Source organism: Desmodus rotundus, chromosome 6 (genome assembly GCF_022682495.2).
Source record: "Desmodus rotundus isolate HL8 chromosome 6, HLdesRot8A.1, whole genome shotgun sequence".
NCBI classification, from domain to species: Eukaryota; Metazoa; Chordata; class Mammalia; order Chiroptera; family Phyllostomidae; genus Desmodus; species Desmodus rotundus.
Window position 1 is genome coordinate 154,893,274 of NC_071392.1, and position 27,971 is coordinate 154,921,244.

General features: G+C 57.8%; 1 protein-coding gene across 1 annotated transcript; it reads left to right on the forward strand.

Moving 5' to 3' along the window:
- Positions 1-322: 322 nt before the first annotated feature.
- Positions 323-27,971, forward strand: NEURL1B (neuralized E3 ubiquitin protein ligase 1B). The gene is made up of 5 exons (XM_053926904.1): positions 323-525; positions 16,691-17,236; positions 19,825-20,544; positions 21,692-21,817; positions 22,112-27,971. The coding sequence occupies exons 1-5, from the start codon at positions 495-497 to the stop codon at positions 22,354-22,356; spliced, it is 1,668 nt and encodes a 555-aa protein (XP_053782879.1). The 5' UTR covers positions 323-494; the 3' UTR covers positions 22,357-27,971.

The window sequence follows — 27,971 nt, forward strand, 5'->3', positions numbered from 1 at the left end:
TAGGACCTGGGCTAAGACTTGGCCCCCTGTGGCCCAGCGCCTGGAAGAGGGACTGGCACACATAGAAGGGCTTCTCAAAATGTTGGATTAAATAAGGGAAAGGCCAGCAGGCTGACGAGCCTGGCACACAGAGGGCACCCAGCTGCCTGTCCCGGGCGCGGGAACGGCGAGGGCGGGAGTCTCCGCGGTTCTGCTCCCGCCACCGGGTGCAAACTTTCAAAAGATGCGGCGGCCGCGGCCCCGCCCCCGCCCCTCCCTGCGCGGTTGGTGGCGGAGGGAGGCGGGGGCGGAGCCGCGGGCCCAAACCGGTGGCTCCGCCTTCTCCGGCCGCCACCGCCTCCCTCCCGGCGCCCGCCCCAGCTGCCGCCCGCAGGCTCGCTTGTGCAGCCGCGATGCCCCGCGGCCGGACCCCGGCCCGGGTCGCCGGCCCACCGGGTAATTAGCATTCGTGCGTCCTAAGCGAGCTGCCGCCAACGCCGCGCCCCGAAGCAGCGATGGGCAACACCGTGCACAGGACCCTGCCAGGTACGCTGGGGAGCCCTGCCCGGGAGGCGGGCGTTGGGGTCCTCCTCTCCCTGGAGGACCCGCTGGATGGCTTCCGGAGAGCCGTCCCCCGCTTTGGAGCCCTCGGCGACCAGCGGGCTGGAGTCTACAATGCTTCTCGGACCCTGGATCCGCGTGCGCCTGGCGGCTAGGCTTTGCGCTCCGGGAGGGCGGGTACCGCGTCCTGGTTACCTTGGGGACCCCCGTTCTTATTCTCCCGGCTTTGCCAAGGTGAACGAAGGAGCTTCTTGGGCGATGCTGTGCGCCCCCTTGCCTTTGTTCCAGCCTGAGGGCGCTGATGAGGAAGCTCGGGGCGCCCTGGGTATGGGGAGGGGGGGACGGTTACTGGAGCGGTCTCCCAAGAGCTTCCGACGGCCAGAGCCGCCCTGGTGTGGAGACTGCTGCAGCTGAGAGTGGTGGGGGTGGGGTGTGCTCTCAGGGGTACCCCACTTCACAGCCGCCCCGCGCCCCCGCGGCACAAGCTGCCTCGGTTTGGCCAGGTTCCCACGCGCACCCCGGCTGCGCCCCCCTCTGGCGTCCGCTCTACTAGGGACGCTAGCCCCTCGGAGTCACCGCTCCAGAGCGCATCGCCCCCTAGTTAAAACTGCCGCAGAACTGCCGGAGCCAGGGTGAGGGGATTCAAAGGGTGGGAGCTGGGAAACCGTGGAGGTCTTACTGCAATATACCTGATAATGACGGGAACGGAGCAGCGGGCGGATGCTCTGTGTCCCTCATTCTGCATACCCCAGACACTTTCCACACCCAGCACTTTGCATATACCCCGGCGCCTTTGCAAAGGAGATATGCAAAGAAGCTTCGTGGGAAATATGTGTATTCCAGTTTTACAAATGAAGAAATTGAGGCTCAGAGGAAGAAAAATGACTCACCCAAGGTCACATCACTAAGAGGGGAAGACTCCGGGTGGGAACCCCAGTCTGTCCTTCCGACCTCTTCCCATCTCCCAAGTCTTTCGAGTGGAGCTTTATTGGGGTTGAAGGCTGGGCATTGGTAGCATCCTTTATGCAGAAGGTGACAGATGTGTGCGTGTGGAGTACAAAAGCACAGCTCAGTGGGGAAGCCAGTCAGCTGTGGGTAAATTTAGTGTGATGTGTTGGGAGGAGAGGGGCACACAGCCCCCTCTCCGCTCTAACACTCCCACAGAGCCCCACCTTTTAAGCCTTTGGGCAGCTTTAGGGCCACTCAAAACTCCAAATTCTCAGTTAGTAGCAGAGTTGGGATTTGAACCCTGGTCCGCTTCCCAGGGAGGGTGTCCTCCACCTCCTACTGATAGGGCTGTGGCCCCCTGGGGGAGAGCCCACCCACTCAGTCAGGAGGTGTCCAGGGATGTTGGCAAATATGGCAGCATTTCCCAGCCAAAAAGGCACCATGTGGAGGCACGGGCCCCTTTTTAGAATTTCTTAATTAAGAAACGCTTACACTGTTCTAGTAAAAAAGCCATTCTGCCACCTGTGGGTCGGGTTTGTGTGGGTGAAAGCACAGACACCAGGTGAGCTAAATATAGCTCGAAATTTCTGTAGTCTCCATCCCACTGGGCCTTGGCTCTGGCCTGGACCGCCCTGCGTGGGGAGCCTGGGGTTAGGTTGTGTACCTGCTGCAGGAGCTAAGGGTGGACAGTTCTAGCGCTCCACTGGGGCTGAGGAAGGGGCCAGAACTGGAATTCCTGAGCCACACTGGGTGGCAGCTGCCGAGAATATGAAGGGCCGTTTATTGTTTTCCAACCTGCCTGAGATTTGTTTCTCACACACACTATGCCGTTTTTCACACCTCTGAGCTCAGTCTGCGGTGCTCCCCACACCTGGAATATCCTTCCTTGTCTAGTCCAACTTTCCAAATCCAACTTAGTTGTCACCTCCTCCAGGAAGCCTTTCCTGACCACCCACACCTGATCCCATCTTTTGCTCTGCAACCCAGATCCCTTCTTAGGTCTCTGCTTGTTCATCTGACCGCAGCCCACTGTGGTCACCCATCTCCGCCACTTGCCGTGGGGCTGCGTGGGGACAGAGACCATGTCTTAACCATCTTGTACCATCGCTGGTTGCCCAGCCCAGAACCTGGTGCCGGGCCAAACCTGGCTGCGGAGCCCTGTTGCCGGCATCTCGGGCTAAAAGGACACTGGGCTCCATCTCGCCCTGTAGAAATCCTTGTGTTTCATTCCCAGGAAAAGGACACAGGCGTGAGGATTCTTCTACAGGATGGAAATAGAGAGCTGGCATTTGCTGAGCACCTGGATTCTGTGCCAGGCTCGCTGCATATGTGGCTTCTTTTACATGCCAAGCATGCTTCTTCTTAAGGCTCCTGCACTTGCCGAACCCTCTGCCTGCAACCTTCTTCCCCCACGTGGCTTTCCCCCTTGCTTCTTCCAGGTCTCTGCTCCAAGGCGGGTCCTGCCATTGTCCCTGTCCCCAGCACTCCCCTCTCCCTCCACCCTGCTTCTTGTTTCCCCTTTGCCTGGGTCCCTACGCTCCATGCGTGTCGTTAGCTGTTTATTGTCTAAAGAGGGAGGATTCTGTCTCTTTTTTTTCACTGCTGTATGGTCAGCACCTGGAGCGGCGGCTCATACATAGTAGGTGCTCAGTAAATATTTGTTGAGTGAATGAATGCATTTCATTCTTGCAACAGCCCTGCAAAGGAGGGATTGCCATCTCCTCTGACAGGCAAGAAACTACAGCTTGCATGGCTCATCCAGTTGACAGAACCAGATTGAAATCCAAGTTTATTTGGCTCCAAAGTTCTGCATTCCTCCTCCACCATGCGGCACCCTCCCGATCCATGGTTCAGATAACATTTATGGGCACCCCAAAGTCCACCCGGCATGCTATGGTGTATAATAAAAAGACGCCAAAGAAAGGGAATGTCCTTTATGATGGATGGTGGGGATGCCCCTTGGCAGCCCTTGCAGAGGGCGTCAGCAATTCAGGTGAATGCCCTGTGAAAAGAAGCGGGTGGGGCTCCCCGTGGAAATCAGCATGTGCTAGACTCCTGCATGATTCACTCTCTTTCTAGCTGCCATCCTGCCAAGTAAGGTGCCGGCCCCATTTTACAGATGAAGAGACTGAGGCACAGAGAGGTTAAGACACTTGCCCCAACTCACACAGCTAGGCAGTGGTGAAGCTGGGCTTGGAAGACCCAGGTCTGTCTTATTGCTAATACCACATGAGCCTTTTCTCTGGACTCCCTTAGCCTTCCTCTGGGTTTCGAAAGGAGGAAAAAAAGTGTAAACACGAGAGGCTAGGGGAGGGTGGAATTCCTGGGGGGAGAAGTTCTTCCCCTTTTTCTTTCTCTTTCGTTTCAGACCCTTCCCTCAGCGTGCCTCTGGGGTTCACTGTGGTTCTGGCTGGAGAAGAGGCTGAATTCAAACTATCCGTTGGGTTGGTTAATCATTAAGTCGGTCCATGCTCGGGCAAGACAACCACTTCTTTAGTGTTAGTTCCATCGCTGGGCAACCTGGAGATTTGCAGCGAGGCAGGTGTGTGGGCACTGCTCTGTGCCAAGCCCTGAGTGTCTGTTTTAAATCCTCATAACCGCCTTTGCGAGGGGTCTATTTATCCCCATTTTCTAAGGAGGCAAGTGGAGGCGCAGAGATGGAAAGGACAAAGGCACTCCATCTGGAGTAAGGGGGAACCGGTCTTCCTAATCTAGACGGACAGCCTGCAAATGCTGTGTCCAGAACGGAAGCACCTGCACCCACCCCGGCCCCTCGGACGCGTCCCCGCAGGGCTCCTGAAGAAGGAGAGTGTGGGTGCGGGGCTTTTGTGGGGTAGGTCTGCTGCTCCCTGGCAGGGGGGCGATACTCTGAGGGCCTGAGGACCATTTTTCGGCCTGGATCTGGGCTTTCTCGGCCCGTGGGAGAACAGAGGCCTTTGTCACTCTCTTTACAGCCATCACAGTGGCTGTGTGGCTGATCCATCCAGGGTCGTTCTTCTCTCGACACCTCTCTTCCTCCTCTACCCTGTCACAGCGTAAAGCTTAGCTAGGCTTGCCCGCCTTATCCCGCCCATCTGCCTCCCTTCCACTCAGCTGGGCAAGAGGCCTGAGCAGAGCCTCTCAAAGTGTTAGGGCCCCCTCGGGCGGCCCCGAAACCCACAACACTGTCAACACCTCGTCAGGGGCCCGGTGAGTCAAGGCCTCTGGGGGACAGCCCATGAGGATGCTGGGACTGGAGGGAAGCTATAAGGGGGAGTGGTCCTGCCCATCAGGGGAAGTGAGGAAGAAGGAATGGGCCTGTCAGTGTTTGGGACAAATGGCAAAGCTGCCCAAGGAGAGTCTGGAACTGGAAAAACTAGGGCAGTCCTCTGTCTGCATCCTCTTCCTGCTCCCCACTCTGCTCCCTTCACTCTCTCTCTCCCCTGGCAGGGAAGGAGGAAGCTCTGGGGCTATGGCAGTAGGGGAAGGCTTCCTGGAGGAGGTGACTTCTGAAGTAAAGTTCAATTGGACGTCTGCTTCGCCCCTCGAAGGTCATCTTTTTCTGTCTGCCTTTAGGGTCTTCTGTGGCTCTGTCACCCTAAGGTCACCCTGATCTCCACTTAAGTGCCACATGCTTAGGCTGGGGTGGCCCTGTATCTTCCGGAGTGTGCACACCTTCATTCCTTTAGCTGACATCTGTGGGCACCTGTCATGTGCCAGGCACAGGAGGGTCAGCCGTGAATGAGACCGCCAGCCGCAGGCGGCGCTCGTGGAACTGGCCGCCGTGCAAGGGGAAGAGAGTGCTCTAGTCCAACAGGACAGGCGGCTGACTAGGTCACCAGGGGGTACAGGTGCCGCTGCCCTGCGCCTCAGAGAGGGCGGGGTCGGTGTCCAATGCCCCAGACAAGGCCTGGCCGCCAGACCAAGTGACCTGTCTACCGTGGGTCATGCGCAACCAGCTATTTAAAAATGTGATGCCGTAGAATAGAATAAAAAATGAAATGTCGAGGGCATCCCTGTAGTGAGAGTATTTTCGCTTCACGCACTTCTGCTCCAGGCGGGTGTTGTGTGTGTGCCACAACGTGAAATGCACTCTCTCCGCGGGTCGCAGTGAGGAGGGGTTCTGATGAGGCCGCTCGCGGGCCAGCGGCAGCCGGAGGTCTGGAGTCCTGGTCTAGAACGTGGATCTCGGAGTCAGGCCGCCTGGGTTCAAATCTCAGCTCAGCCATTCGCAGTGGAGTGACTGGCCGAAGTACTTCCCGCTGTGCCTCAGTTTCCCCACTGTGAAATGGGGAGCAGGGGGCGGCTCCCCCATGGGTGGCGGTGGGGAGGATGAGCTGGAATGGAGCAGGCAGTCTTCAGCACAGTGCCCAGGGCGCTGGCTGTCGCCATGGGCAGGAGAGGCCTGCCCCCGGGGGCTTGGACAGGCCTGGCTGACAGGAGCCCTCACTTCCTGCCTTGAAAGCCCGAGTGACCAGGAACCTGCGGCCAAGGGCTGGACTGCGGGGGGTGTCCCTTCCGTGCGAGCTGACAGCAACCCTCAAGGGATCCTTGAGCTCTTTCCGAGACACCTGATGTCTGATGAGGAGAATCTCCTTGACAGGTTGAATTTTCCAGTTTTTCTTTGTCCACCAGACTTCCAGGCCTGGCTCTGTGCTGGTCCCCGAGTCACAGCCTGGGTTGAGGGACTCAAGGTCTAGTGGGAGAGGCCTCAAGGACGGGCAGAACCCAGGGTGGTTGTGAGAGCCTAGAGAATGCAGGAAGGCTTCCTGGAGGAGGTGCTGTCCAGCTGAGACCAGAAAGTAGAGAAGTTAGCCAAGAGAAGGTACCAAGAATGGCTGTTCAAGGCAGAGGTGCAAGATGCGCCTGAGGGGAGAGAGCATGCTATATATGGGGAGCTGTGGCATTCTGGGGGTCTCAGTACAAGTGGGGGTGGCGTGTGGGGTCAGAGGCCAGGTCAGGGCATGGGGCAGGCTGTCTTGCAGGCCAGTGGCCACAGTCCCTTCCTGGATGACATGCCGCATTTGCCAGCAAGGACGTAGCATTGGCACGGGGCTGGGCCATGAGGACCGCTCAGAACAGGCTGTTTAATCTTCCCCACGGACAAGAAGAGTCAGCTCTGCCCTCTTTTGGACCAAAGGCTTTCTGTACTCAGAGGTGCTCTGTGCTGGCTTAAAATAGAAGCCCAGAAGGCAGGTGTGCACTTAGAGTGGGGAGCAGAGAGGAGAAAGGGCACAGGCCTGGTGCAGCCCCACAGGCAGGCAGCGCTCACCGGGCAGGGGGCAAGTGGTCAGAGCCTCGGCACGCTTGCCCCATGCCAGACCCTGTGTCTGGTTCACCCCGTTTAAACCATCGGGACCAGCCTTCCAGAAGCAGCCACCCATTTCACGGATGAGGAGACTGAGCTCCGGGAGGTGAGGAGAGCTGCCTTGGGTCAGGTGGCCAGGAAGTGGCAGAGCAGAATTTGACCCCAGGCCTGCCAGGCTCCAGGCTCCATCATCAGGGGGCACTGCCCCTCCCTTCCTCCTGAGTCCTGCCCCCCTCAGGCAGGTGCAATCTTCTTGTCTTCCCTGTCCTGGGAAGAGGAATGACTTCCGTCCACAGCAGCCAGAGTGCAACTGCCCTGTCGAAAATGCCAGTCCCCCACCCCACCTCACCCCAGGCCTCCCCCTTAATCCATACCTCAAAAGGTGGAGGTGGCCCTGGGAATCCCGCCCTGGAGGAAGAATGATCCCTTCCTCCTGCCCAACAAGGGCTCGTCCTTCTGACCTGTCTGCCTGGTGGAAGCTGACCTGTGGCCGGCCACCCACACTCGCCATGGCTGGGTGTTGCACCCAGTGCATCCACGCCCTTTCCCCTGAGCTCGGAGGTCCTTCCACCCAGAGCTCCAGGCAGCACCCACCGGTCAGTCGGCACGGCAGCAGGCCGGGGAGAGCCACTGGCATCCCGCATACGGCTGTCCTGCAGATGAGGAGCATGCTGTCCCCCCACAACCCCCCCGCCCCTCACTGTCCTTATCAGCAGAGTCGGTGACAGCACAGGCTGAGCTCCTGGATCCCCGGATCTGAGTCTCGGCCCTGCCCCTTCGTTAGCTAGATAAGCTGCTGGACCACGCTCTCAGCTTGGATTCCCTTTTCTGCAGAAAGGGGACAATGATGTTGTCTCTGAGGCATGCGCAGCGTCTGACAGAGTGAATGCTCACACAGGGCACCTGCTAGGACTTTGCGTTCCCTGGGCAAACAAGCCCCCGATCCTGCGGAGTCCCGGGCTCCGAGGGAGACACGTGCAAGAGAAACGTGATCACTGCTAAGCTGTATCAGGCGGTCAGTCTGTGCCAGGCCCTGGTCCCAGCAGGTACCCGCGTGTAACGCTCAGGACAAGCCCTGTGAGACAGCTGAGGTCATTAGTCCCGTATGATGTTGACAGAACGGAGAGAGAGGCACAGAGAGGGAAAGTCACTTCCCAAGGGCACACAGCTCGGCAGTCCACTGGAAGGAAGGGATGTTGGTGTGGGATGGATGACGGCCAGGCGGGGGGCGGGGGTCAGACTGGGGGCATTTCGCATTTGCCCTGGAAGCCTTCATCGTATTGAGCAGGAATCTGTAAGCACTTGGAAATCCTGGAGATTTGCTGTTAGCTGCTCACCTGCTTTAGTACTTTGTCTCACACGCCGCCCGCCTCTAGGCACGAAAGGATAGGGCCAGTCTCCAGGTGGCTGTGGGGACCCCGGCGGGCATTCCCCAGGGTCTGGTGCGTAGCTCTCACACCACCTTTCCAAGCTGGCCTGTTGATGTTCTGAGGTCTTTCTGGACAGCAAAGCGAGGGCCTTGTTATCCCCAGGGGAGTGGCAAATCCCCAGCAGCATGGCCTGGGGACCCCTGGAGCCAAGAGCTCCCTGCCGATCCCACAGGCCAGCAAGCCACCTTGATGGGGAAGGGCACTGGGGATTTGTGACCAGTGTGTGGGCATTGCGTGGAGGCAAATTTCAGCTTAGTCAAAGCAAGAACTTCCTGACTGTGGGGGCCGTTGGGAGTGAAAAGAGGGCAGGGGGAGGACACACCCTTGGCTGGGGCCGGACTGGGACATTGTAGAGGCAACGAGAGCAGGGGATGGTTCTGGGATGAATTGCCCATGAAGGTGCCTTTGACCCTGAGGTTCACAAAGAGTGCCGTTCAGCGCTCACCTGCTGAACTCCTGCAGGGCCCTTCACACTCTTCCGCTCACGTAATCTTCCTGCCAGTTCTGCGTGTTGGGAGGTTTTAGCCTCGTGGTTAGAGATCAAGAGACTGAGGCACGGGAAGACGAAGCCACCTGCCCGGGCCTGTTCCCGCCCCCCAACCCCCCAGCCTCAGCGACAGGTTTTTCTGCCTGGGGTTTAGGAGAGCCATCCTTGGACGGCAGTCCCAGCTCACCCTCCTCTCTTCCCCTCCCTTCACCCTTATAACCAGCCCAGCGCGGCTCAGCCTCACCTCTGGATGTTTGGGGAGGAAAGTTCTTTAATGAGTAAGCCATTTGGGGGAAATGGTAGGGTGGGGGTGTCTGGCACTCCGAACTGGCAGAGCGCCCATCGCTATTAACAAGTGTATTTTGTTTACATCCTCAACATCGCACATTGTTTATATCACAATTATATCCCCGGGGCATGCGTTCTCTTTCCTCTTCCCCCAAGGACGATGGATTTATGGGATGGGTGGGCACAGGCATACTCTGTGTCTCCAAAGCCTGTTCGGCTGGGTAACTTTCCACTGCAGAGGAGAGCGGCCCTCCTCTCTGAGGCCCGGGTGATTCCAGGGCAGAAGGTGGGAGAACGGGGCCCCCATGTCCCTGGAGATGGCGTGGACCCTCATCCCTGCACTCAGGCCATCCGGGGCTCTGCTCCCAGGACCAGGGAGGGCGTGGACTCACCATGTCCCACCTCCCACTCCGGATGGGGACTCTGAGGACCAGAGCCGTGTGCAGGGTCACACGGTGATGACAGAGGGCATCTTTGGCTGGAATCCCAAGAGAGGTGGTTAGAAAAGGGGCCCTGGCTTTGGCGGCGGTCTCGATGTCCAATCTCAGTCCTGTGTCTATGCTGTGTGACCCTAGGCAAGTCTCTTCCCCTCTCTGAGCTTCCATCACCTCATCTCAGGACGGGGATGGTGACAGTCCCTCCCTCACGGGGGTGTGATGAGGACTAAATAGGAGGCTCCACGAGAAGTCACAGCCCAGCACGAGGCAAGGAGTCCGTACGTGGCCACTGAAGGCTAGGCACCTGCACTCCTGAAATGGGTGTGGGGAGGGGACCGCTGGGACCAAGTACTCCTGCCGAGTGGTCGCCCCTCTCCAGGCCCTGCTGGCTGGAGACCCATTCTGCATTCAGGCCCCCTCACTTCATCGCGCTTCGCTCTGTTGCAGTGGTTTGGACCGGACCTGTGGGAGGTCCAACATGTGCCTGTAAGGGTCCAGAGCCCACACAGGCGTTGGCTTCGGATCTGAGTCGAATCTGACCCAGCTGGTGACCTGCATCGTGGTCTTGGACCAGCCCCTCCCCTCGTCGGTGCCGCGGGTCCATAGGGCTACAGAGAAACACTGGTATTCCATCTCTCGGGTCATCAGAGCTTAGGAGATGCGGATGGAGATGCTTGTCGGCCTTCAGAGCTTGCATTTCCAACACATGTCCTTTCCTCCTTAGGTAAGGGGGCCGGGGTCTGCGCAGACCCCCTGCAAGCCTCCTCAGCCCACACCCACGGCCTCCCATGAACCCTTAGGCATTTGGAGGAAGGCCAGCGAGATGGGGCGGGGGGACAGAAAAGAGGAAGCTGGATCTGCAGAGAAGGAAGCACAGTGGGAGAGGCAGCCTTCAGAGTCATTTCTCAGTGGGGCTCAGGGCCAGATGTGGCAGGGGAGAAATGGACATTAGTTGAGGACCTACTGTGTGCCAGGCACTATGCCCTCCTTGTTCCCTACAGGGGTGACTTCTCCACTTTGCCTGAGACAGCCATAGCCTCTTCTTCCCCACTGTGGGAGCCGGGCTGATATGGGTTCAAATGCCAGCTCCACCACTTCTGGGCTGTGTGACCTGGGGTAGCTCTCGTAACCTCTCTGAGCCTCCCTCCCTTCCTCACCAGCAGTGGGTCTGCGGGAGGATCACAGGAGGTCTCTGCTTCGCCCCCTGGGAGGTCTGCCTCTCAGACCAGGCCCCACACCCAATTGCAGTCCTTTTTCAGACCTCAGGCACTAGGGCTCCATTCCCCCGCCCCCATAATCAGTCACCCACTTTCCTTTTTTAGATGCTTTGTTTATTGTTCATCCCAAGTTCCTCCAAACCAAGGCCTCTGAGCAGCTCCAAACAAGCTGACTGACGACATCCCCCAGCCCCTCTGCACCTCCCTGAGACCAAGCCAGGGCACAGCTCTCCCCCTCAGCCAGAAGGAGGCTGAAGCTACTTGTATGTCGTCTTGGCTTTTTCCTTGCAGGTCAGGGGGTGGGTGAAGGGCCTTGGGGAGGAGACAGGACCGGACTCAAACAGGCACCGCCTTCACGGGCTGGGAAGATTCCGCAAGGACCTCCGCCTCTCCGGGCCTCGGTTTCCTCATCTGGAAGCCACCTGGCAGGAGTGTTGATGCGTGCATGGGCTGCGTGGCGGGCGCCTGGCACACGCTGGGAGTGCCACGGGGGTGGGCTGGCTGCCCCTTGGGGCCAGCACGCACTGCCCAGCGTGGGGCCTGGGAAACACTCCTTCGGCCCCAGGAGTGAGAACTGGCATGTTCGAGGGAGCTTTCCCCTGCTCCTGTGCTGCTTCAGACCCTGGAAAGCAGGGGCGGTGGACCTAGTGTTCCAAAAAGTCAGGATGGGGGCCCTGCGGGTGCTTCCCTGGGGCTGAGGTGAGTGAGCAGCCGGGCTTCTGCTGGGCAGCACCACTGAGGGGAGTGGCTGCCCTCCCGGCAAAGAGAAGGAGAAAGCTGGCAGCCTGGGCCCTTTATCAGCAGGCAGGTGCCAGGGCTGCCTGGGGGAGAAGGGGGGCAGGGCTGGGCCAGCCGTTGGAAGCAACATTTAAAACCCTGGCTGCTTTTCTCACCCCCACTGTGCCGGGTCATTCTGATAGGCAGGGGGAGAGGAAGGGACAGTTTCTGTGGGAACACCCAGGGCCGGGATCTCAGCCTTCAAAAAGGCGGATCCTCGAGGGTCCCTCCCCTGCTCCAAACAGTGCAGGGACCCCCAGAGCCGGCCTGAGGACCCCGACCGCCTCTGCATCGCCTCCAAGGTCCTTCGTGACACATCTCCTGCTCCCCCTCCAGATCTCCCCTCTCCCTTCTGCCCTGAACCCCTTGCGGTTCCCCAAGTGCCCTCAGCTGGTCCCCACCCTGACCTGTGCTGTTCCCTCTGCCTGAAACACACCTTTGCATCGTTTACCATCTCCCAGCCCTTCGTCCTCTGTCTGCACAGTAGCTTCTCTGAGAAGCGTCCCCTTGGCTGGGGGACCACCCTGTGCCGTCATGGTGCCTGTACTGTCCCGCTGCTCCAGGTGGGGGAGGTGGGGGAGAGGAGGTGGGGACTGTGTGCAATGTATCGGGCCCCGCGTCCCTGCAGCCAGCTAGCATAGGCCCTGGCGTGGAGGGGATGTTCCCTAAACTCCAGATGAAGGAGGCAGTGATGTACTCACGAAAGAATGAGGGCACATTGCCACCCCTACCCCCCACCCTTGGTGGGGCCCCGAGCCTAGGAGCTGGCGCCTCTGAGGATGGAGTTTCCTGGACCTGTTTATCAGGAGACCTCTGCTGAGGGGCCCAGCAGGGGGTCTGGACAGGCCCGGGAATCCCGGTGCCACTGAGCACGCTTTGAGGGGGCGCTGGGATGACCTCACCCCCTGGGCACTCAGCACACCCAGCCCACTTGAGCGAAGAGGGCTGCCACTCCGGCCTGGAAGGAGCCGGCTTTTCTCCCAACAAGCAGGGCCGCGTGACCTCTGGCCTCCTGCCAGGCCTCCTTGTAGCTGGTGACAGGAGTGTCACTGGCTGCACTGAGGTGACCCGATACTGTTTGCAAAGAAACGGGGAGGGGAGCAGGGTGGCGGTTTCCAGTGCGGGCTGGCCCCTTTCCACTCCGGGTGCTGGCTGAGCAGGCCTCTGAAACAGAGAACAAAGTCCCATTAAGCTGGCGTCTGTCCCCTGGACGCATGTCGCTGTCCCACTTGGCAGAGGTGAGGGAGCGTCAGTTACTGTTTTTCTAGCCCACTTTCAAACCCACCAATGGAAGAGGTGCTCTCTGATGCCGAAGGAGACTGCAGCCTGGCCCCGCCGGGGAGGGGGGGGGCGGTGGGAAGCCTTGCCCAGTGCCAGCCTTGCCTTTTCTCCCTAATGCACACGCCACCACACGCATGCACGCACGCACACACGTGCTGTGTAGCTTCATACCGCCTACAGTGTTGGTCTGTACGGTGGACTTGGGCGCATGTGACTTGAACCTGAGACTTCTCACTCGAGGTCCACAGTCTGAGGGTGGACGTTAGGTGGGTCCAGGAGGCCCGCGTCAAATGCTGTGCGTGGAGCACGGGTACGTTTCCGGAAAAGCGAGCTTCTTTCAAGGCCCGGGCCCTGGGCCCCCAGGGGCTACCGGGCTGCCTTGGAGAAAGGGCGGGTGTGGGACAGGGGCCCAGATGGCCTCCTGCCACTGCCCAGCCTTGCTGCCTCTCAGAGCCTCAGTTCCTTCATCTGGGAAACACAGCAGAGGGTGAAGCTGACTGCGGGGCCATCCTGAAGCCTGCACCCCACACGCGAGGCCCGCGCCCGTGTGTGGTAGTAAGGGTTCTGTCGAAGGCTGGTTGTCGGAGGAGCGTGCGGAATAGACGGAGTGCCCATTGGCGACCCTCCCTCCCTCCCTGTGGAGCAGAATCTGCTGGACATCTCCGTCAGATTGCCATCTGCTAAGTGCCAGCGCACTGGCAGCTGCCACCTCGGCAGCCCCAGGAGCCGGAGCCGTTGCTTTCTGCCGTTGTTCTGGCGGTAACCACCATTTCCTTGGGCTCTTTTTAGAGCAAAGTAGAGGCTGGGCTGGGGCGATGAGCGGGCTTTATTCAGGGGCGGAGGGGGTGCACAGTGCACATTGGAGACACTCCTAGGAAGCCTTAAAAATAGGCCTCCGTCTCTGGACATCAAGGGAGAGCAACCCCAGGGTTTTCCAGGGGCCTTTCCTGGCCAAGGTCGCCGGTCCTGCCCCGGAGAAACTTTTCAGAATGCGTGCACCAAACCCACAAGCAGACATCCCTGACCTGGGAATAAACCTTTTCTCTAATGTGATTTTTAAAGGGGGCCAAGTGTTTAGTGAACACCTACTATGTGCCACGCACCGAGTGCCTGACGGGCTTGCCTCCTTCGTCTTCGACGATCTGGGAGCGTGCAGACGACTCTTATCAGTCTTCTAGGTCTAGCCGGGGGGACCCAGAGAAGGGAGGCATGCTGAAGTCCAGGCTCCCTGCTGACACCTCCAAACGAGGCTGTTCTCCGGGACCCACGTCTCTGTTCCTTCTAAAGCCGCTTCCCCCAAGCCCAGCTAAGAGCAGGTGTGCAGGTACAAGTTGGAGGTTGCTTGTTCTTTCATTTTAAGCATTTTCCATTTGTGTAAATAACCCATCTTCTTAGGGACTTTTTCACCCTGGTTTTCTTTCACTCACATCAGGGCTGTGGCCTCAGAGGTGGAGGGGAAATAGTGTTTATCCCTCATTCCCTGAAGGAAGTTGGATCGTATAATCAAGATTAAACAAATATGTAAACTTCGCTGGTTACTTGGCTGCATTTCATCCTAACATATAGTTGGTTCCGCAGGAAACTTCCCCTTAGAGTAACAAAGCAGCACTTCTCCCCACCCTGGCACCCATTTGGATCGCGAGGCCGCCCTGCAGGAACATCTGCTTAGAATCCCCCAGCCCTTCGGTGCGGAAACTCTCCGATGGAGAGATAAGGCTGGGGAAGCAACAGCCACGGCAGGGCAGTTCAAAATAATCAAATAAGGGCGGCTCGTGGTCGCTGGCACTCACGAGGGCTTTGATCTGTGGTCATATTTAATGTTTCCTGGAGAGTTTGCCAGCGCTGGGGACCTTGGAGAGACTCCGGCCTGTTGGACACCAGAGGAGGCTGCAGCCCAGAAGCTGGTGGCTTGGACAGGGCCCCGGCATGTGTGTGCATACGTGTGTGCTGTGGGCGGGCGGGCCGTCGGCTCTGCAACCCTTGGGCTGCCTTTCCTGAGCGTTTTCACCCGTTGCCCTAATGAAGTAGTTCTCCAGTGGGCCCTTGCTGTTAACCTCCTGGAGGTGGCCACAGCCCGGCTCTGTGTCCCCACTTCTTGCTGCCTCACGGACCCTCCCTGGCAGGCAGTGCTGGCCTGCCTGCTGGAAGCCCTCTGTGGCTTCCTGTCCCCTATGCTGTGCAATCTGAGCCTCTCGGGCTGGCACTCGGGGCCTTCTTGTCTGGTGCCTGTGGAGTTGATGGCAACCTGGCCCCCCACTCCTCTGGGAGGCAGTGGCTGCCCAACCTCACCTACCTTAGTGCTTACCTACCCCACAAAGTCCCACTTCCCCCTTCTGCCTCTCGTGTTCCCTCAGCCTGGGATGTTCCCTCTCCTCTCTCAAGACCTGGCTCTGTGGGCGTCACCTTCTGTCCCCAGCCCCTGGTTGAGTCTGGGGCCTCCTCTGAGTCCTGTGGTCACCCCTGGGTACGGCAGTCTGGAATGGCAGCCCCACCGAGTGGGCACCTTATCTGTCTCGGTGGCTGCTGTATTTCCCGTGGACGGACTAGGTGCTCACTAAACATTTGACAAATGGGTGAATGACTCGCATCCCTTAAGTTCCTTTTCTTATGTGAGACCTTGGCTTTATTCCTTGTGTTTTGTCCTCTGTGGGTCAGGGGCTTCTGCTTGGAGAGAGGCCCCCCAGCTTCTCAGCATGGTTCCCTCCTGCAGTGATGGGGGCCTTCCCCTCAGGCTCAGGGAGGGGAAGCCATGGAGCACTGGACTCGTCATTACCTCTCCCATCCTCACTCTCAGTAGCCTCAGTATTAATTGACAACCCCCACCCCCAAATATGCCCAGAGCAGTGACCCCCGGGCTGGGCATGGGAGGAGTGGTCCCTGCAGTGGCCTGTCCTAACCTGGGGCACATTCTTCTCCCACAGGTGACAGACCAGTGTGTGCCAGGGGTGGCCTGCAATTAACGAGCGCTTGCCCTGAAAACATTGAACAAGCAACAGAGATTCGGGCAATAATTACCCACCTGCCCCCCCCACCCCCAGGCTGTGGAGCCCCCTAGAAATTGCTCCTGGGACAGAGGAGGGAAGGTGGGAGAGATGAAGCCTTCAGCTCAGTCACAGGCAACCAGGGTTCAAGGCCAGCAGCAGCCAGACCCTTCAGAAGAGACCATCCCAAGATTCTCTAGGTCCTTTGGAGGAAATTCCTCCTAGAAATGAATCCTGAAAGTTGTATGTTCTAGCAGAGCCTCCTTGCTTGTAAAGAATGCCGCCCTAGTCTGCAGGTGGAGGGAATGGGAAGTCGCCGGATTCTAGCGCGGGTCTCAGAACCTCAGTATCAGGGTACTGTTAGTTGCCTGTTAAGCACATACTTTGTGCCAGGAAGTATTCTAGAAACTTCATCCACATGATCTTTCAGCAACTGTGAGTTCAGTCGTGGCCCCATTTCACAGGCAAGGAGACAGGCTGGGGAAGTGCCAGGGAGGACCGGAGAGCCGAGCTCCCAGGCCGCACTCGATCACCTTCCCTTCTATGGCCAGGGGGTCTGGAGGCTGCCTTTTCTGCCTTGCTTTTGAGTAAAATTCGGGCAGAGAAGAGCAGCTGCAGACCCCCTACTCCTCCCCAAAGATCCAAGGCCCCTGCGGCCTTTGGCCAGACTCAGCAACCCGTAAGTGTCCCTTGGAGGAAGATTCGGAAAGATTTCATGGGAACAGGAAGTCAGGTGACCCCAGCCTGTCTGCTGTGGGTCAGGCTTGTTGGTGCTGGTCCGTCTGGGATTGAAACAGCCCTGAACAATGCTACACGCACACAGCCTGCACTTGCTCATCTGTGAAGTGGGCACAGTGACTTTGCTGTTGGGCTGATTGGGGTGGCTGGAACCTTCTCAAGATTATCAATTACTGGTCTAATTGAGATGGAATGTTAAATGGAGATGATTATTAAAAGGCGAATTGGGGCCGCACAGTTCCGAGGGGCCCTAACTCTTCTGCCTGTCTCTTCCTACAGACTCAAGTCCCCCAGCACGCCTTCTGGCCACCCGGCCGTGCTGCGGACCCGGCCTCGAGCGGCGCCCCGTCCTGGGCGAAGCCCCGCGCTTCCACGCACAGGCCAAGGGCAAGAACGTGCGGCTAGACGGCCACTCGCGCCGGGCCATGCGGCGCAACAGCTTCTGCAACGGGGTCACGTTCACGCAGCGGCCCATCCGGTTGTACGAACAGGTGCGGCTGCGCCTGGTGGCCGTGCGCCCAGGCTGGAGCGGCGCGCTGCGCTTTGGCTTCACGGTGCACGACCCGTCGCTCATGAGCCCGCAGGACATCCCCAAGTACGCCTGCCCAGACCTCGTCACGCGGCCCGGCTACTGGGCCAAGGCACTGCCTGAGAACCTGGCACTGCGCGACACTGTGCTGGCCTACTGGGTGGACCGCCACGGCCGCGTCTTCTACAGCGTCAACGATGGCGAGCCGGTGCTCTTCCACTGCGGTGTGGCTGTGGGCGGCCCGCTCTGGGCGCTCATCGACGTTTACGGCATCACCGACGAGGTGCAGCTCCTCGGTAAGTCACGTCCCGGTCCCTGTGGAGAGGGGGCGGGGCAGCCCAGGCAATGGTTCTCAGGTTCTCCCTCCGCCTGGACGGGCATTTCTTGAAGGTAACACTGTGGGCTCACTTTGCTACGTATAGTTATAAGCAACTGACATATTTTAACATTTATTTCTCAGGACAACTCACCATCCCTGTTATACAACTGAGAAAACTTGAGGCACAGAGAGGTTAAATGACTTGCAAAGCCGAACTGGCCCAGAGTCCGTGGTCCCGCCCAGGTTCCTCTGCTTGCTCCCGCGCTCAGTTATGTGCTCGCTCACTCACTGATTCATCCATTCCCTTCCTCTTCCCTCCACTCCATTGCCCACTTGCTCCCTTATTCACTCATTCACACGTTTTTATTCATTCGCTCCTTCACTCATTCACTCACACATCCACTCACTCACTCACTCAGCAATCAGATGTACGCCCAAATCCTCGGGTATCCACAGGCAGGCAGTGAGAAATGAGCCCACGCCTACCAGGCGCAAGGTCCGTGGGGGATGGGGCGGGGTGTGGGATGTGCGCAGGGAGGAAGACCAGTGTGGGGGGAGGAGGCAGTGACTGAGGCCGCATCCTGGCGGTGAGAACTGATGCGGATAGAAGTGTGCTGCCCTTATCTAGAGGGAGACACTGAAATTTCCGCAGATGGAATGGCACGTCCGGGATTTGCTTCGGATAATGCAGGAGGGAGAGGTGGCGGAGGTGCCGGTGAAACAAGACTGGCCATGAATCGGTCGCTGTGGGACCTGCCTAATCAGCATTCATCATACTAGCTGGATAGGTCAGTTTTTCAAAAATACAGAAAAAAAAAATGATAAAACACCAGGAGGCCAACCAAACAGGTCTGTGAGCCGGGTCAGAACTCGGACTGCCGGTCTGCAGCCTCTGCCCTGTGGGGCGGGTCGGGGGGAGGTAGGAGTGTGGTATAACAAACCAGACACTCACCGGGGCTGGGGCAGGCGTTCTGAGAACGCATGTCCATTATCATGGCTTCACTTTATATTTGGAGAACTGAAGAGGAAGAAACATTTTATTCCATGATATAAACTATAGAATGGGTCATAGAACGGTAACATGTAACAAAATCTCAGCTACAGGGATTTGGTTTTAAAGTTTGAGGAACACGTTTTCTTGCCTTGTTTACTTAGGGTTAATAAGAATATTTCTGTCACTTAAAAAAACTTCAGAATACTTTAATGACTTTCTTTTCTTTCCGATTGGATGGACCTTATCCATCCAATAAACTACATGTAATGAGGGCCGTTTGCCAAGTTCGGGGCGAAGCCCTGAGCACGCGGCAGTGAGCAGGCCGGCCCAGACTCCGCCCTCCAGGGACTCCATTCCAGCTGGGGAGACAGACAGTCATTCCTCTGCCAAAGTATACGGGCCTCTGTGACCTGAAGGATAAATACTGTTAATTTGCCTTTTTACTTCACTATAGCATGTAGTATCAAGAACATTTTTTCATGTCGCTAAAATGATGCAAAAATATTTTCGTGGCTGTGACTTTTAAGAAACTCCCCCTTAGGGCCCTGGCTGCTGTGGCTCAGTGGACTGAGCGCTGGCCTGAGAACCAAAGGGTCGCTGGTTCAATTCCCAGTCAGGGCACATGCCTGGGTTGCGGGCCATGTCCCTGGTAGGGGGCGTGCCAGAGGCAACCGCACTTTGATGTTTCTCTCCTCCTCTTTCTTCCTCCCATCCCCTCTCTCTAAAAATAAATAAATAAAATCTTTTAAAAAAGAAAGAAAGAAAGAACCCCCCCCCCCCTTAGTTTCTTGTTTTTAGAAGAAGTCCACCTCTTACAGAAACCTTCTACGTTCGGCGTTTGAGCAGGACCCGGGTGCAGGGTGCTGCGCTGCCATTGTTCCGAGTCAGCCTGTGTTGGAGAGCCGGCTCTCTGGAGCCAGACAGCTGCGGCGGTTCTTGGCCTGGCTTTGCCACTCAGCTGCCACGTGACCTTGGTCATAGTCTTGAACCCCTCTGTGCCTCAACTCCCTTCTGTGCTCAGTGGCGAGAAAGAACAGTACACACCTCAGAGGCTGTGTGAAGACTAAATGAGCGAACTCCTGAAAGGAGCTTAAAATAGCACCTGTCACTTTACAAGGCCACAGATACAGAGCAAAGAAAGGGGTCCCTCTTTTTCTTGGAGCTTATGTTCCAGTTGGGGAAACAGACAATAAAGAGTTTTCAAATGCCCTTTCAACCTTTAAAAGTATGAAAACCCCTGAGGGAGGGGAGGGGGGGGAAGAAAAGGTGGAGGGGTGGAGAAAAAAAAGTGAAAGAGAAGACGGATGAAGAGAAGGGAGGGAGGGAGGGAGGACCTTATCTGCCCACTCCAAAGGTAAGAATGTGTCAAAGAAACGAAGGATTATGCTGAATCCAATTCTGTGCATCCCTGATTCTTAAATCAATTCTCAAATGCACCAGAAAATGAATGGAGTGGGGAGGGTGGAGAGGATGGAGCCTGCCGACAGGCAGCCGGGAAGGGGGCTCAGGTGGCTGGGTGCTCTGCTGGCTGGACCCACGTCCTCACCTGGCCTTCCTCTGTCCCGGCACAGAGAGCGCATTCGCCGACACACTGCCACCCGCGCGGATCAGCCAGGCCCGCTTCAGCGCCTGCCCGCCGCCGGGCAGCCTCGACGCCGCCAACTTCGACAACAACGAGCTGGAGAACAACCAGGTGGTGGCCAAGCTGGGCCACCTGGCACTGGCCCGCGCCCCGGGCCCTCCACCCGCTGACCACGTGGTCTCCGCCATCCCGTGCGGGCCCCGGGAGCGCCAGCGCCCTGCGTCGTCGCCAGCGCTGCTGGAGGCTGACCTGCGCTTCCACGTGATGCGCGGGCCCGACGTGTGCCTGTCCACCGACCGCAAGGTGGCCTGCGCGCCACGACCTGACGGCGGCCGCACGCTCGTCTTCTCCGAGCGCCCGCTGCGGCCTGGTGAGAGCCTCTTCGTGGAGGTGGGCCGTCCAGGGCTGCAGGCACCCAGCGCGCTGGCCTTCGGCATCACGTCGTGCGACCCGGGCGGGCTCCGGCCCACCGAGCTGCCTGCCGACCCTGACTCGCTGCTCGACCGCAAGGAGTACTGGGTGGTGGCGCGCGCAGGGCCGGTGCCCAGCGGCGGCGACTCGCTCAGCTTCACCCTGCGTCCTGGTGGTGACGTGCACCTGGGCGTCAACGGGCGCCCACGAGGCCGCCTGATGTGTGTGGACACCACGCAGGCGCTCTGGGCCTTCTTCGCCGTGCGCGGGGGTGCCGCCGGCCAGCTGCGCCTCCTCGGTGAGTGTCTCGACCTTGCCGCAGCTGGAGCCGCTGCCGAAGCCCAGCCGGCGGTTCCCAAACGTGATGGTGCATCAGAACCACCCACCTCCACCTAGAGTAGGGAGAGCCCGAGATGACGTCTTTCCCACTTGCCGCTCCCCGCACCGCCCTTTGTCCACACCCCCCTAAGTGCCTGCTGCTGTCAGGGCCCGGCAGCCTTTTACGCAATCGGTAAACGGCCAGTGCAATCTTTATTCCCATTGTTGTGCGGGGGATAGAGGGTTTGTTATTTTTTTACGTGTGTAATGCACATGATGTGCAGGAGGAAAAGTAAACACAACTACACTTAACAGGAAATAAGAACAATCTCGTCCACTGAAAATGGCGCGGAGGCTTGAGCCACCCTATTTTGAGGTGATTCTCGCCTTCACTCATGCCCTGGGCAGACGCGCAGCACCCGCCAGCTGCGGGCCAGGAAGGGCAGGGCTGCGGGTAAGACACAGGCTCTGCCCGGGGTGCTGTTCGCCTGGTGGACGGGGTTGGGGTCAGGCAAGGTTCCCAGAGGGCGCAGCTCCATTTTCATGGTCTGAGAAGTTTAGAGTCCGGATGATAACAGCAATGATGAGCGTTTCATGTGTAACCTCATCCAGCTCGTCCTCCTGCAGGGGGCACGAACCCATCTCGCTGTCCCATGTACAGATAAGAAGATTGAAGCATAGAGAGATTTAACCACTGTCCCAGTCCTATAGCTGGTCAGCCCCGGAGACATTGGGCCAATCAGAGCCTCTCTGAGCCTCAGTTTCCTTCTGTGTAGAAGGAAAGGGTGTAGCGGCAGTTACCTGCCTCCCAATGAGGTGCGTACAGCACTCTCAGCAGGTCCTGCTGCCCACAGTGCGTTTAATAAGTAGCGACCGTCACCACGGCGACTGTGGTCCCATGGAGATGCTGAAAAGGTGCTGTTAGGAGTCGGTCCCTCTTTCCACCTGGAAGTTCGCAGTCCCCCGTGTTGGCTTCCCTTGGGCAGGTCCTGCAGTGCCAGGCTAAGCTCCCAGCAGAGCGAGCCCTTTCCCGAGAGCTGGAGGGTGAGGTGGAATCAGGCGCAAAGCAGCGCAGAGCTGGGGACCCGCAGAGCAGCGCCCACCTGACGGGGTCTCTTTGGTCTCAGGCACCCTGCAGTCCGGCCCTGCGATCCCATCGCCGTCGGGGTCCCTCAGCGGCTCCCAGGACGACAGCGATTCCGACATGGCCTTCAGTGTCAACCAGTCCTCCTCAGCCTCCGAGTCCTCCCTGGGTAAGGAAATCCAGACCCTGGAGCGGGGGCAGGGGCTGGCCTGGCTCTTTGGGCTGTGTCGGTGCCTCCCGCCCTGCGCACAGCTGGAGGGAGGAGAAACATTTGGCACCCCAAAGGGTGACATTGGTGTTTGATGCTCGGGGGTAAGAGGATAGGAAAAGCCCGGAATTGGTGCCTCCCAAGGTTGTTCCCCCATGGGTTCCGCCATTGAAGCTTTGCCTTCATGGGGTAGCCCCAGCCGAACCTACCCGCGAGCCCCATGATTCAGGTCTGGCCTGGTTTTCCTCTCTGCAGTGACAGCCCCCAGCTCCCCGCTGAGCCCCCCGGCCTCCCCCGCGTTCCCCGCACCGGAGCCGGCCGGCAGCAAGAACGGCGAGTGCACGGTGTGCTTCGACGGCGAAGTGGACACGGTTATCTACGCATGTGGACATGTGTGCCTGTGCCACAGCTGCGGCCTGCGGCTCAGGAGGCAGGCCCGGGCCTGCTGTCCCATCTGCCGGCGGCCCATCAAAGACGTCATTAAGATCTACAGGCCGTAGCCTGGCCCGTGGATGGGCCTTGGCCGGAGCAAGTTCACCTTACTGAAGCCCCTCGGGGCCCGGCAACCACCATGGCTATAAGGGAGTCCAAGGGCAGCAGTCCTCTCGTCTGTCACTCCCCGGTGTTGGGCAAGAGGCGTGATGGTCATGGAGATGGGGCCCTGGGGGTCTGAGGCTAGGCGAGCATTGCTTCAGCTCCACAGTGCTTTGTCCCCAAAATGCCATCCCAAGAGCAAGCTCAGGAACTGTCTGGCAGACCACCCATCTCTCTGGCGACCCCTTGGCTGGGAAACAGTGTCGTCTGCGCAGTGCTTTTTGCTGGGGGTGGGCTGAGTCGTGCGTGGTGCTGTGTATGTCTGAGGAGGGGGAGGGGCGGGAGGGCGACCGAGGAGAGAGAGGGCATGTGTGTGGGAAGGAGAGAGAGGAGGCATAGGTATTTACCCAGGGGTCCTGGCTCCAGGAGCTGATGTCACACTAAGTGTGCGGTCTGGAGGCCGGACATCAGCAGGATAGAGGTTGTTCACTTTCCGGGGCTGTGACGTCAGCTGGTCTTGAACTAGGCAGCCTGGCCCCGAGCAGAACTCCCCTGGATGGTATGGAAGAGGGACACTCAGATTTTCTAAGAGGAGGAAAACATAGCTCGTTGTTTACAGCTCCAAAGCAGCAACTCCTTGGGGGTTAGGTGGGCGGAGAACATAAAAGAACAATTTGCTTCTTCGGTTTCTAACTCCGTCCTGGAAAGGCGGCTTGATGGGTGCTGCAGCTATCGGGGAGCTCTGGGCAGGGCCACCCCCAGAAGCCTTTTCGCCCCCGCACCCCCAGACAGCCTAATAATAAGCACACTGCACTTGACTCTGTCCCTAGATGCTCTGGGTCTGCACCGGCCCACCACGTCCAAGGAGAAGATAAGCAACAGGTGATCTTTTCCTGGTGGGGAGGGGGAGGGAAAGAAACCCAGAGACAGGGACTCACCTGGAGCTGCAAAGCTCCAGCTCTCCACACTTCCTGTTATAACCCTGTGCCCGTGGGCATCACCAGGGCAACCTGCTGGCAAAGTAGGAGGAACCAGGGCTTTGCAATGGTCTTGTTCTGATTCTTAGCTTATCCTCCCCTGCTGATTACTAAGATGTTCATTGATCCTTGGGATGTTAACCAATAACTGAGATACTAACTGAGAATCCTGACCTTGGGTCTGTCCCCCTACCTGGGGCTATTTGCTAGGCATTTCCTGGGACCCTGGCCCTGCCCTTGCTGCCTCCTTCCTTCTTGCTTCCAGTTCTGGGACCCATGTCTCTGCCTTGGCCTGGGCTGGGCCTTTGGGCAAGTCCCTGGGCCCCTCTGTGTCTCCGTCCCCAGTCTGACCAAGAGGAAGCCCAGCACCTGCCCACTCCGGAGCTCTTGGGAGGACTAGTACAACCTTCCGAGGGGCCTGAGACACCTTGCAAAGAGCAGGTATCGTTTTTATTACGATTCCTAACCTGTTGTTCATCTGCTGAGGGAGGCAGGGGAAGGAGAACGTTCAGAGCTCAGGCCTTTGTGTTTGCTGGGTGTCCAGCGGCAATAAGCCCAGCCGGGCCACACCCTTATCAGTCACATCAGGTCCCGTGAGACCAGTCGTCAGTGCCCTGCTGAAGCTCCAGGTCTCAGGCCGCCTGCTTCTCTGTCCGGAAGTGGTCACAGTGTTCTGATCCCCACTGCAGAAGTCCTGTTCTTGCCCCTGCAAGAACCCCTGGTTGGTCCTTTTTCCCCAGGGAATTTGGGAAACACACCCCCATTTTAATTGTGCAGCAGTCTTTGGGGGAGCTGCCAAGATAAGAAAGAGTCTGAGAATCCAGACAGCGCTTGGGGGCCTGCTGAACCCGGTCAGCTGGAGCTTTCCAGAGCCTTCCGCTGCCCCCCATTTGCTGGCTGTGGGCGCAGGCCCTGTGTGGGAGGACTTGTTGCACTCCCACCCCCCGCCCGAGCCGACTGGCCAGAGCCACAGTCACGAGCTCCGGTGGTCTCGGCAGCCTGGAGAGCCAACTCCTATCTCCTGCCACTTGCCCTTCCTGACCCCTCCCCAACTCGGGTTCCAGCCAGGGTCACATACAGACACCAGGAAACCAGTGACCAAGGGCCTGGGCCTAGGGTGGGTCAGGCTGCGCCCCTGGCAACCTGTCACCGGGGTGAAAGGAGTGAGTGGCCTGTCTGACTTGCTCTGCGGTTGCTCTAAATAGCTTCCGGCCTCTAAGAGGAATAAAGGGCGTGTTTATCTCCTAAAAAGCAGACATTTCCTGATGCTCTGAACTGATTTCTTCAGTGCCTCAGAGGAGTTGCTCGCTGTGCCCTCAGGCTTTAAGTCTTGGGACGGAGGGCAGGAGGAAGGAGGGGCACCCTCTGGTTTCTTCTGCGCCTCAGCACCGGGAGGGAGGTGCCGCGACACAGGAACCCCGTGAGCCTGGGCCCCACCGTCCGGGGTCCTGTCTACAACAGCAGCGAGTATAAAACAGCATTCTGTGTACCTGTAAGGAAGAAACGCTGCCAGTTATAACTGTGAGATGCCACAGCTGTACAGAGCATCCCAGCCAGAGCTGTTGAAATGTGGGGGGAAAGCTCTGTTACTTAGAATCAATGAAAAATGGGATTATCCCCATTTGGCAGGTACGAAAACAGGTCCTGGGAGTGAGGTGGAATCACAGAGCAGGGCACGGCAGGGCTGGGATGCAAACCCAGGGGTGGGCGGTGCTGAATCCCCGCTCCCCAATGCTTGGCCTGGCTTCCAGGAGGGTGGGGCTGCCTGAGTTTTCTTCCTGGAAACTCATCCTAGTGACCCCTGGAGAGTCTGGGCCCAGCCCCGGACTGTGGCCCCCAGGCCACCCACACTCTAGAAGGACAAGTGTCCTTCCTTTTAGGTTCGTCTGTCCATTGCTCGCCTGCTCCCCACTAAGTTGAGCTGTGCGGGAGCTTGGGTCCAATCCCGGGGCCTCTGCCTGTTCCCCTGGGGCATCCTTGTGGGGCAGCTTTACAGAGGGCTGAGGGCCTTGTCCCAACACCTTCCTGGGCCTCATGACCTCCAGGAGTGGGCCGGGGGAGACCAGAGGATGCCCCTGTGTTGTGGCCTTGGGCCGGCTCTTTCTGAATTGCCAGAGAAACTAGGCTGTTTCTAAGTCAAAAGAAGCTTCTTTTTCTGGTCCACTCCCAGAACTGGGAGTCTTCTGGGACTCAGCTCCCCGGGGGACTGCCACTTCCCCCAAACCACAGCATTGCCTTCCCAGCCATTCATCACTCACACATCAGTGTGGTCCATGTTTGGGCACAGGGCTGGGGACCAGGACTAAAGAAAAGGCCCGCAGAAAGCTCACACTGCAGAGCAGGAGGTGGACCGATGTCTCGAGTTTGATTTGATCCCTCCAGTGTCCGCTCCTGAGCTTGCACATAATAGGTACTCATTCAAGGTTTGCTGAATAAGTGAGCTGTCAGGTTATGGGTGTTCAGGGGGTTGATGAGACACATGTACATGCACACAGAGTCATTCGACAAACATCTGCTGAATGCCTACTAGGGTGGGACGCTCGGAGGACAGCTGAGAGGGCAGTGCCCTAGGTCTGAGGCCAGAGGCGGAGACGTTGAGGGGGGTTGAGACACTCGGGGCAGACTTCACTGGGCTTCCCTGTCCATTCTGTTCCGTCGGGGTCTGTCTTGGCAAGTGCCCGACAACTTCTCTCTGGACCCAGAGCCTCCTGCGAGCGGCCTCCTCCGCATTAGGAATGCCAGGCGCCTCACAGTCGGTGAGCTACTGCCAGACGGCCTGGGGCAGAACCCCCAAAGTCCCCACCCCGGGGATGACCACCCTCAGGTCCTGCCAGGGACATGTGAGGAGACGGCTGTCTGCTCCTCTCAGGCCTTGGGACTGGTTCCTGCACGTCAGTCCCCAAGTCCTTGGAGAACCCCGGGTCAGTTCCAGTTTGGAAGGGGTTGTGAGAAGTCTCGGAGACCGGGAGGCAATACCTTCCCACTGGACCCCCTCTGGGCCCCCCTTTCTGGCAGAGGGGCCGCGGCTCAGGAACGCGGGGGCCCCTGGCATCTCGGTATTTCATTTTCTCGCCGTCTTTTCCAAGTCCCTAATGCAGTGACTTGTACGACAATCTGTCTGTGCCTTATGAAAGTGTCTGTGCACTTTTTATCCTTTTTCAACGCGACTTTCAAAAGTGGGCAGGGGACTAGCGTGCGTTGTAGTGTTCTAGAAATGTGTGACAGCCGCTGAAATCCCTCTGCACCCTGTTTTTCACATTGGAGCGGTGAAGGGTCATCTTCCCCCCGCCCCCACTACCTGTGTACAGATCTTTTTAAAAATGTCTCTTGCTCTTCTTGTCCATATTTTTCTGATTCAATACTGTGACCTCTCCATACGGTCTGACCTTTGGGGAACTGTAATCAAGGTTTTAAAACTTGGGGCAAAGTGGGTCGGGAAGGGTTTGCACTGGTTCCTGTGTGTTGTGCTATTGTGTGTTGTGTTTGGAATTTTGTCTGTTTTTATCTGTTTTATATTAACAGACATTTCCTGTTTAAAAAAAAAAAATACAACCTTGGTTGTTACAAAAGAAAGCCTCTCCAGAACTCAGGTTTTTAAATCGCAGTTGTGTGCACCGTTGGGGAAGGGATGGGCGGGGCCCGAATAGCCACCAGCCTGGGGAAAACCATTTGCAAATGGTTGTAGGGCCCTGACAGTGTCTGGTCCTTGTGCCAAGTGACTCCTGCAAAAATATCGCAAGGAAATAACTCTCATCAAAGGTTATTTTGTGTGTAAAGGTGTTTGTGGCAGCATTGTTTATAAGGGTAAAAAAACTGTGAGCAAATGCTACTGTACCATGACCAGAGCTCTTGGTTACAAGAGATGGAAACCGAACTCAAATGGTTTAATGGGATTAAAAAGCTCAGGTAATGGGGAAGTCCAGTAGCAGAACTCAAGAACCTGCTTCAGGAGCAGCTGGATCCAGAATCTGAAGGGCTGCAACAGGACTTGGTTTCTGCCCCTCTTGTTCTGCCCTCCTTGGTTGCAGCCTCTTCCCAGGCAGGTTCTCAACACAGCAGGCCTTTCAGCAATCTCCACGTGGGCCAACCTGGATCACATGCCCTATCCTGAACCAATCACGAGGCCAGGGAGATAGGGTGCTCTGATTGGTCAGACCCAGGATATGGCGCTCACGTCCACCCAACAGCTGCCCTCCATGGAGAGTGGGAATCATGGGTGCCTGGGAGAAACTGGAGCAAGGAAGGAGTGCCGTGCAGGCAAGAACTACAGGCATCTCTCTAAGGAAGCCTAACTGAACCACGATTACTGATACAGGCCCGGTGAATAGCATGGGCTGTGAAGGCAGACACCTGGGCCTCCCCACGATGCTGGGCCAGACACTTCACGTCTTTGTGCCTCAGTTTCCTCATCTGCAAAGCAAGAACAAGGGCTCCTGATTTTAGGGTGGGCGTGAGCATCACTGAGGTCAAGCCGATCATTTGCCAGTCACATGGGCACTCAGCGAAGAGTTCATAACACAGGAACATCTTTATGTTAAATCCCGGTGGGAAAATCAAGATATGAAACTGTGTACACTCTAATCATGGATGGAAAAAGAAAAAAT